A 10,151-nucleotide genomic window follows, 5' to 3' on the forward strand; every position below is an offset into this window, starting at 1 on the left:
TACGGCATACTAAATAACTATAACAGTACTGTATTAATTGTAACAAAATAAAATAAGCAAACAATAGTTCAAGTATATGGCTAATGAGTAACAATTTATAAAATGTAAAATTAAAGGGTTTTAAAAAAAGACATTTTTAAGCGTAAGCGAAATAATAATCATGGCATATCTTGGGCTTATTGATTTTTTTATCATTAGAGACCTACCAGTTTTCTTTATTGACAAATAATCGGATTCAAAGAAACAATAGAATCTAAGTGTTAAATACTTTATTTTTTTATCATATACATGTACATAATATGTATATAGCTGATGATATAAACCTTTTTTCATATTTAAAGATAAAGTTAATATACGTTTACATGTATTTAAGAGATTAACAGATCACCCAATAACATCGTCATATTTGTGATAAAGACACACCTTATAATCCATTTTACAAATTCGCAACTACATTGAACTTTGAAGAATCCACTATTTCATTATCAAAAAGACTGAATATACCTATAAATATCAATTTGCCCCCGATACGGCGAACGCAATAAGGGTTGCAAGAGTGTTGACAACAAGAAACAAGACAAAAAACAAGTTATCTAACGCCAAGACAACTTCCGGCCACGACATTTCGTCAGAGGAATCCCCATTTGACGAATTTACAGATATTGAATCGTTCATCGGCTCTTTTGGTTCTGGTGTCCTAAATTGACGGTAACCTCCTTGTCTAAGACCCATTTGTACATTGGCCATTTTTGGTTTTTGTACTATGTCACCGATTTCGTCAACGTCTTCAATAGCCAGTTCCCCATCATAGATAGGCCCGACTGATTGTGGTTTATTAAAGAAAGCGTCCGGGGCTACTCTGTTTTCATTGCCGAGTATATCTGCTAGTCTGAAAGAGGTCTTTGAACTTTCAGTTTTCAATTCTGTAGCAGTCTCGCTCGAACCCTCTTTCCAAATCATCTCCTTCATTTCACTCTCATCACTTTCGAGACTTTTTGCACCGCAACACATTCTTTTCTTAGCTTTACTGCTAAGCGAAGGCTTTTCAACGGTATTTCCGTCCGATTGTGCAATTTCTTTCAATTTCCTCCCCGACTTTTCAATAGTTTTAGAGTAATCTGACTGTTGATTTAAAGCCGAAAGGGGAATTTTAACAGGGGTTTCATCGCCATTATCGTTGTCGCTTTCTTTTTGAACTTCAGAAGTACAACAGATACCGCATACTTTTGCTTTTATCCCCTGGATGAACGTTGTTAAAACGATTAAAAAGTTCGGGATAGGAGTATCATCACCCTGGTTATGAAGTCGAAGCTGAATAATGGTTATGAATACTATTATTGTACTGAAGATGCATTCAACCAGTAAATAGCTACTTATGATAGGGACAGTGTTCATTCCTTCTGGCATTATCTCTGTAACTATCAACAGAAATATGGCAAAAGATAAAAACAGGACAATAGCGTAACCAGTCTTCTCCCCGGAATCACATGGTAACACAAATACAAAATTATTCAGAAATGAAAGTAACACAATGGGTATCATGAAGTTTAGAAGATAATAAATCGGTTTCCGGCGAATTCGTATTGAAAACGATAACCCGGATGTAGATGCTGTTGAAGAATCAAACGTAGACACACCCAACATTTTCCAGTTTGCGTTCTCTTCATAAGCATCAATATTGAATCCGTCATCGCCAGTTACAATGCTTATCATTTCTCTGGTACTAGACCACGTGACTAATTGCAAATCACATGTCTGTGAATCAAACGGAAAGTATGTCATATCAATGTTACACGTGCTATCAAAAACTTGATACGGTTCCCAAGTTATATTGCCATCATGTGTTATAGTAAGATACATAAACGAATCTCCGAGACCGGTTATTGTGTCGTAAGCATTTGCTAGAGCAAGATCAGGTTTCCAAATATCCTCCTGTGGGAGGGTGAACTGTGTAATGTTACCATAATCCGCTGGGGTCCATGTCATGAAGCTATCTGCCCATACAATCTTCATGTATGCCGTGGTAGTTATCTTCTGTTCAACCTCATCAACACCGTTAATGCCCACGAGGTACATATCTACTGTAAGCTGTAAAATAACAAAGTATTTTTAATGTGTAACAATACTTTATGTTTTCTGTGTTAGTAACCTTCTGCTTATCTTCATTTACATCGATTTATAGCAACCAGATAAATATCTAATCTACCGTTTGCGGAAAAATAACAATATAAATTATTACACTTTTTACGTTTGCCCTAGCTTACGGAACGTCAGTGCTTCTACTCAGGTGCCAGTTTGTTCCTGAACGGAGGGGAACCTTAGGAATTTCTCCACTAGTAAAACTGGAAAGTCGCCACAATCATACCCTTTACAGTGTGTGTGCGACGAAAGATCCAACCCCTAAATATGCGTGCCGTGGTAACATAACTCCAACAACACTAATAACACGTCTACAGTCTGCTTCAAGACGACAGAATATATATAATCTAATTTTGTTAATGAATAACACTGTTGTTTAGCATTAGATTACTTTTATGTAGAAGAATGAAAGTGATAATGACATTTGATATACTTCTTTCCCCATTACTCACATCAAGTTTTATAGACACTCCGAGGTGCAATTTCAATGTGCATAGTAAATGAATTATGTATATAATTAGAATTAATAGATTGATTGGTGGATGGTTGGATAGATGGATAAAATTCAACTTGAGATAATGAAGCAATTAATGTGTAAATGGAAATGAAAAATGCATAATAAATTAGTTAAATGCATACTGCATAAAAATGCATAAAACGCATAAATTGATACATACGTAAATGCATTAATCAACTGAACTTAAAGGATTAACTGGGTGTCTGAATAAATAAATAAATATGTAAATTATAACATAAAAAACCTAAAGTGAATAAATAAATAAACGCATAAATAAACAAAAATTTAATTTAACTTAAAAGCAGATATAAGTGAGTGAATGAAATAGTTTCAATTGATCATAACGACAATATATAATGAATACTTACGGTCATAACGTTGCCGGTGTCTTTGATTGGACGAACCCTTGGAGAATAATCTGAGCTGTTTAGTTTTGCCGCTAGTAGTGCCCGCATTTCAGCTTCTGTACCAGCACGTACCCAAGAAGTATTTTGGTACATAAAGAACATCGTTACAAGCAGCCATCCTAATTTAAACATTTTGTTTACGATGACAAATAACAAATGCAAAACATATATATCTTTTTACTTGTAACTCTTTGAACAAATGTTTAAATGTTCGTTGAAATTCTCCAGTTCAATCGGGTTTCATTTCGTGATCAATGAACTCAATATCAATGACATGGATATAGGCGACGCGTTGATATTTAAAACAAAAGACGCAATTGAGCAGACGAAAACTACACAGACATTTAATACAAGTAAAACATGTTGCCGAAAATAAAAATAAAAAAATGGAGAGAAATCGGCAATTTTTTTTTGTACAGGAAAGTAACATACTGCATTATTGGATTATTTTTTTTTGTTAATTAGACAAACTAAACGTCAAGCACTTTTTAACTAACGAAAATTTTAACATAGGTCTGAACAACTCATTTTGACATTACGTTAGTTAACGAAAATATTAAAATTTAACAATAGTTAAGTTATTTGTAGTTAAAGTAAACAAAAGTTTAGAACAACTGGGCCAATGTGTTTTACAGAGTTATTAAACAAAAATTAGTGCCAAAACTTAAGTGAGCCGCGTCATCACAAAACCAACATAATAGGTTTGCGACCAGCATGGATCCAGACCAGCCTGCGCATCCGCACAGTCTGGTCAGGATCCATGCTGTTCGCTATCAGGTTCTCTACTTGTCTATAGTGTTTGTAAGCGAACAGCATGGATCCTGATCAGACTGCGCGGATGCGCAGGCTGGTCTGGATCCATGCTGGTCGCAAACGCATTATGTTTGTTTTGTCGTGACGCGGCTCATTTGCTTTCTTTGTTACGTCTTCTTTATTTCATTCAAGTCTGTCAATATTTAAGGTTGTTTAATTTCTCAACAGCTCATTGAGTAGCAATATTTTCAAACATATTTACAAAATTATTTGTAAGCATCAAATATAAATATTCATCACCTATTTACATAAACATAAACCAAATGATTTACAAAAGTGTGTCGATATTTTTAAATGCCAAATATTAGCCATTTCCATATGAAGTTCTATTTTAAACTAGTGATTTTTCCTATTTACAAATGCAACATGGAAAGTATCTTTGATGTTTTTGCTTTTGTCTGTATGAATCACGTGAACATTATATAACCAATATTTTTCTAGTTTGTTTCAATTTTGTTTTCTTTTTATTTAACGTATTTTCATTTTATGCATAATTATATTAGTAATGTTATTTCTTTTAAGAAATTTAGAAATGGTTCATCAGTTACGCTGCCTGTAAAGTCGTCATCCGAATCCGTCTCCTCATTACACCTGTTCACTTTTAGCTATATTAACTATATGTATTACATGCAAAAACAACAATCAACAGCAACAGCAATAACAACAACAAAAAAATCAACATCAACAAAGAGGAAACAACAACAACAAAACGACCCGACAAACAAAAATCTGGAAACAAAGTCATTCCATATTTCATACGGTATGATTCGGAGGACACCTATAAAAGTAAAACATTGTACTGAAATGTTTTGTTCTTACAGATTGTAAATTTAAATACCGGCACATGTGTTCTCTTTGGTTAAAATAAATAAATGAATGAATAAAATCTTCATAAAAAGCTAGGTAATCCTGACAAAGAAGAAAAGTTGCGCGCTGTATCTAAATCAGCAAATAAGCATAGAATAATAAAAAACAAGCATATAAAATGTATAAACAGGAAGACATAAAAATTAATTCAAAGCATGAATCTGAATATTGGACCATCCATGTTCTGTTTATTGTCGTATGTGAACTATTTTTCTTAAAGTCTCAGCTATTTATAGTTGAATTAATGTTAATCTTTGTGCTTGGTTTACGTCCATTGCCGTACTGTTAGAAGGAAAACGAAAGAAAAAAACAAAGACATTTTAGCAAGTAATGGATTTTCTTTATTATTAAAACAATAATGATATCTTTTTAAGAGTTGGAGGATAGCTGTCAGATAACTATATCCGTGTAATGTCTTAGTTCATTGATCTATTACATGTATAATTAATTGCATGTGTACATATACATACGTTTCAAAGGAGCCATATATAATTCACAATTCACATCATTGATAATAATCTGATACTCTGACATGGGTATGTGTAATGTATTTCAATAATAATCAATACAAAAAACAAAAACAAAAAAAACCAAAAACCACACAATCAACAAACAAACAAAAATTTAGCAATCTAGTGGAAAAGTCATAATTTATAGTTTTTGCTTCTTTATTAATTAGACATTGGCTCATTAATTAATTGGACATTGATACAGATAATGTAACGATTGTTGTGATAGTATTAATGAGCACAGACATGACGAATAGAGTGTTGTCAAGAGCTAATATGAACTCGGGCCAAGTGATTTCATCTTTAGATGACGAGTTTGTTGTAGATGAAATGCTTGCGGACGATACCGATCCTGTGCGTAGAAACGGTTTTGTCACTTTCGAGTTTTGAAAATCTTCAAACACGTTGTTTTCCAGAGTTTGTACATTCATTTCATCTTCTGTGTTCGTATTTGGATTGTATATTGGACCCACATCTGCTGGTTTGTTAAAGAAAGCTTCGGGCTCAACTCTGTTCGAGTGTCCAAGAATATCTGCCAATTTAAATGCCGTCTTATTATTTAGTTGACCCATTTTTGTTCTCCACATATCTTCCTCTTTGATTTCATCGATCTCGTCAGCGCTGTGAATTTTGTTTGCCCCGCAAATAAGTATTCGTTTTAACGGTAAAGCACGTCCCCTTTCGTTTGAATCATTCACAGATCTCTTGAGGTTTTCATTCGTTGTTGTTGGCTTTGTATCGAACATTGTATCTTCAATAGAAGAAACAAATCTTTTTCCTTGATATTCATCAACTTTTACATTCTTGTCAGAGGCCTTTGTTTGATAAAAACATTTTCCAAAGATACGTCGTTTTAATTCTTGCACGAATTTGGTGTATTTTCTAAACAGTTTTGGTACTGGTTTCTTATTTGATCGATTATGAAGCCGAAGTTGTACAATTGTTATCAGGACAATAAGCGTACTGAAGATGCTCTCAAGAAGTAAATAAATGGTGACAAGAGGCATTGAACTCACTCCTTCAGGCATAATTTCAGTAACAATAAGCAAAAATATTGCAAAAGACAAGAAAAGTATAATGGCGAAACTGAGCTTCTCGCCTGAGCTACATGGCAATACAAAAACAAAATTATTTAACAAAGAGAGCAGAACTATAGGGAAAATAGTATTCAAAATATAATAGATAGGTTTTCGTGTTATTTTTAATGAGAAAGATAAACCGGACGTTGCAACTGTAGATGAGTCATACGTAGACACATTCAAGAGGTTCCAATTTGCATTTTCTTCATAAAAATCAATGTTAAAGCCATCACTTCCAGTAATAATGTTGATCATTTGTTTTGTACTAGACCAAGTCGCCATTTGAATATCACAGACGTGTGTATCAAATGGAAAGTATTTCATCCTTAGAGAACATGTGCTAACAAATCTTTGAAACGGTTCCCATGATATTTTCCCATCATTTGTTACCGTAACATACATAAATTTATCACCAAGACCGGAAATAGTGTCGAAAGCATTTGCTAAGGCGATGTCAGGTTTCCAGATCTCGTCTTGAGGAATCGAGAACTCCGTTAGGTTACCGTAGTCTATTGGATCCCATTCCATAAATGTATCAAACCACACCAGCTTTAAAAAAACTGTTGTTGTTATTTTCTGTTCAACTTCCTTCACGTCATTGATGTTTATTAGGTACATGTCCACCGTGAGCTGAAACAGTGATAGACAATCTTTTATTCACAATACCTGATAGAATTAATATATTTCACAGCTGAATAAAGTTATCTTTAAGGTGTAGCACAGATAATCTGTCTGCATGATGGTAGAAAACCACTATATTTAGACAACATTTGAATGTTCTCTGATTTCCTTACTTATATTACCCAGTTTTACACATTTAACATAATCGAACGAGTTGCAAATGTTTGTTATTTAAAACGAAAATATAATGCAATATGAAATGGCACAATCCACGAATGGAAGAAACATTGTAAAATGGAGAAAAAACGTGTTTATATTATAAATTTACGAAAAAGATGTGATTAAAAGCGATAAAGCTTACATTTAAGGTATTTCCTGTGTCTTTAATTGGTCTAACGCGCGGTGAATAGTAAGTGCTGTTCAATTTAGCAAATAACAATTCCCTCAACTGTGTTTCATTGCCTCCGTAGACATGTGAAACCTTTAAACATAGTATTCCATAGATTCCAACGAAAAACCCAAAGCTCTTCATATCAGAAATGTTTTAATACCTTGTTTTAATGACAATGTTAAAAGAAACAAGTTAAGAGTTACAATTGTCTAGGTACAAACAGACTTAAATAAAGTTAATACAATGGAGCAGTCAACTGTGAAAGCGATTGACAAGTTAAGTATTGATTTTGCATTTTTTTCGTTGTCTTGTTCCTTATTATATCTTATTATACTTGTTTCTACCGTAAACATTACCGCTAATTTGGTTTTAAAGATTTGTAAATATTATTTAACAACTGTTTTAATTTCATTCCTCTTAAATTATTGCAGTAAATAATGAGCGGTTTGTCAAAGAATGCAATTAATGACTGTATAAGAAAAAAAACCCAAATATTTCCATATCGTAAAATATACTCATTGAAAGAATAGATTCATTTAGACCTCAACCTGTCTATAAAATCTCGGTTTACTTTTATATAATATATTGTTTTCATATATTAAAAATACTCGTATATGCAATCTTTATTTCAATGTTGAGTAAAATTATAATATATGTATCTACTTTAACATGGGCAAAGGGAAGCAACTACTTAGCAAATACAAACAAGTGTACTCGAGGATTTATTTATTCATGCATTGTTTTAAAAGATAAAAAACCCAAAATGATTCAATAGATGATTCGGACCCAAATTATTCCAGTGGAAAGACAACATGCTCTCTTCTAATTCTTTATTATTATAACAAATTAAGATAACTCATCGTTATGAAGACGAGATTTATTGTGGTGGAATATGCTGAGCCCAGGATGATATCGGTTTCAAATTTTCGGTAAAAAAATCAATTTAATCCGAAATACATACTCGCATTCAGATTGAATTATATCAATTTCATTTATCAAATGATTTTTAAGCTTAGTTTCTTGAACACACAAAATATGTATGTATGTATGTATGTATGTATGTATGTATGTATGTATGTATGTATGTATGTATGTATGTATGTGTGTGTGTGTGTGTGTGTGTGTGTGTGTGTGTGTGTGTGTGTGTGTGTGTGTGTGTGCGTGTGCGTGTGTGTGTGTGTGAGTGCGTGCGTGCGTGTTTGCTTGCGTGCGTGCGTGCGCGTGCATGCATGCGTGTTGGTGTGTGTGTGTGTGCGCGCGCGCGTGGGTGCGTGCGTAGGGAGTTGTATGCGTGTGCGTTTGAAATAATCTGTTTTTTTCTTATGTTATTGAATATTTTTTATATAAATCAGTTAATATGCATTAGATTAATGGCATTATATCGTTATTTGTTTGTGAAAAAAATATCACAAACTTTTAAAAAAATTAAATTTGTTTCTGTATACAATTTTATATTTTAAATAAACAATTTAATTTCATTATGTTGTACGGTAAATAATTATCAAGTGTATTAGTGACCACTTTCACTTATTTCTCAGGATGAGAGTGTCACTTTGTTGAAAATACATACCGTTCAGTACTTAACCCTTCGAGTAAAGAACATATGTAAGTATAGTTTGATTTTATTGACATTTCAGTTATGAAATTATTATAACACTCATTAAAATATTATATCCCACGTCGGTCATGTCCGTGTACTTTACACGAATTGATATGGAGTCACATCAACTTACTGTATAAATCGTCGTCACATCTGCAATAACACAGCCGTTTAGTTAGTTTAGTGAGAGGTCAATTGTTCGATCCCTACAGTTGCCATTTTGTCAGACCTACACTTTATTTCTGCAGTATATTTTAATGGAAATGGTTTGCAAAATTGTCGTCTACGCGGAGGAAACTTAGACACGCTGTTTAGTCTCGATTTGCATTATGTATTGTGTATTTGTTATGGCATTTATTAATTTTCATCCAATTGAATTTCAAATATTTATTCCTAATTAAACAATGCTATCTAAAAATACTTTAGAAGTTAGCATTTTAAGTGTGAAACATAAATAAAATTAAATCACATCTTATTGCGTATAATTTTAAGGAACTGTGGTGCAATAAATGACTGCACTAGAAAATAATTGAAAGCTTAATTTAATATATTGTGTTCATTGACCGTATAATCAGTATGCAATTGAAAGGTTCGTAAAATCAAACAAGACAATTACACACAAACAGGGAAACAAAAGAATTTGTATTAAAAGATCTCTTTATTTAGTAAAAATGGCCCCTCTTTATGCATTTAAGTGGACTCTTCCTGCATCTATTAACATTTTATACATAAAGGTTAACGTTTCATTCATCCATAATGGTGTTTAACAACTCAGTCAGAAGGAATCGTAGACGGAAGTATTCATATAAAGATCAGTGTGTTAACATTTCATTCGTATTTGTAATTGATCAATTATCATTATTTCATGTTAATGTCCATATAATGTAATGAGACGTGTGGCATTTCCTGGTACCAGAAAGAAAAAGTTCCTTCATTTCCATCTACTTTACCAGAACAATAATATGTGTCATATATTGTGGTCGGATCGGAATATCCGTCGCAAGGGTACCCGCCCATTGGGCGTTAACGACGCTTGCCAATTTACCGTTTATGGGCGGGCTCACTTGGGACGGATATTTTGACTGTATCAGATATTTTTGCTAGTATATTCTACCATATTTTATGATAATTTTAATTATTAACCTTAAAGATCTTGTATTATGTAATTAAAGATGTGACAACACTTAAGTGAAATTTTATATATGTAT

General features: G+C 32.9%; 2 protein-coding genes across 2 annotated transcripts; both read right to left on the bottom strand.

The window, feature by feature from the left end:
• Nucleotides 1-254: 254 nt before the first annotated feature.
• LOC132752234 (acetylcholine receptor subunit alpha-like) lies at nucleotides 255-3,322 on the bottom strand. The gene is made up of 2 exons (XM_060742551.1): nucleotides 3,025-3,322; nucleotides 255-2,088 (listed from the first exon to the last, which is right to left on the bottom strand). The coding sequence occupies exons 1-2, from the start codon at nucleotides 3,193-3,195 to the stop codon at nucleotides 514-516; spliced, it is 1,746 nt and encodes a 581-aa protein (XP_060598534.1). The 5' UTR covers nucleotides 3,196-3,322; the 3' UTR covers nucleotides 255-513.
• A 1,739-nt stretch (nucleotides 3,323-5,061) lies between these two features.
• Nucleotides 5,062-7,851, bottom strand: LOC132752254 (acetylcholine receptor subunit alpha-like). Its single transcript, XM_060742570.1, has 2 exons — nucleotides 7,314-7,851; nucleotides 5,062-6,961 (listed from the first exon to the last, which is right to left on the bottom strand). Exons 1-2 carry the CDS (start codon nucleotides 7,482-7,484, stop codon nucleotides 5,438-5,440), a joined length of 1,695 nt encoding a protein of 564 aa, XP_060598553.1. The 5' UTR covers nucleotides 7,485-7,851; the 3' UTR covers nucleotides 5,062-5,437.
• Between the last annotated feature and the right edge of the window lie 2,300 nt (nucleotides 7,852-10,151).

The sequence above is a fragment of the Ruditapes philippinarum genome, unplaced genomic scaffold, assembly GCF_026571515.1.
Source record: "Ruditapes philippinarum isolate M1 unplaced genomic scaffold, ASM2657151v2 ctg629_1_1_1_1, whole genome shotgun sequence".
In the NCBI taxonomy this organism is placed as follows: domain Eukaryota; kingdom Metazoa; phylum Mollusca; class Bivalvia; order Venerida; family Veneridae; genus Ruditapes; species Ruditapes philippinarum.

What these genes read in the sequence shown, in the direction of transcription:
- LOC132752234 (XM_060742551.1), bottom strand. Translation starts at nt 3,195, where the DNA reads ATGTTTAAATTAGGATGGCTGCTTGTAACGATGTTCTTTATGTACCAA. An exon ending in ACACCGGCAACGTTATGACC is followed by an intron (nt 2,089 to 3,024) that starts GTAAGTATTCAT and finishes GTTATTTTACAG; the next exon opens with CTTACAGTAGATATGTACCT.
- LOC132752254 (XM_060742570.1), bottom strand. Translation starts at nt 7,484, where the DNA reads ATGAAGAGCTTTGGGTTTTTCGTTGGAATCTATGGAATACTATGTTTA. An exon ending in ACACAGGAAATACCTTAAAT is followed by an intron (nt 6,962 to 7,313) that starts GTAAGCTTTATC and finishes TCACTGTTTCAG; the next exon opens with CTCACGGTGGACATGTACCT.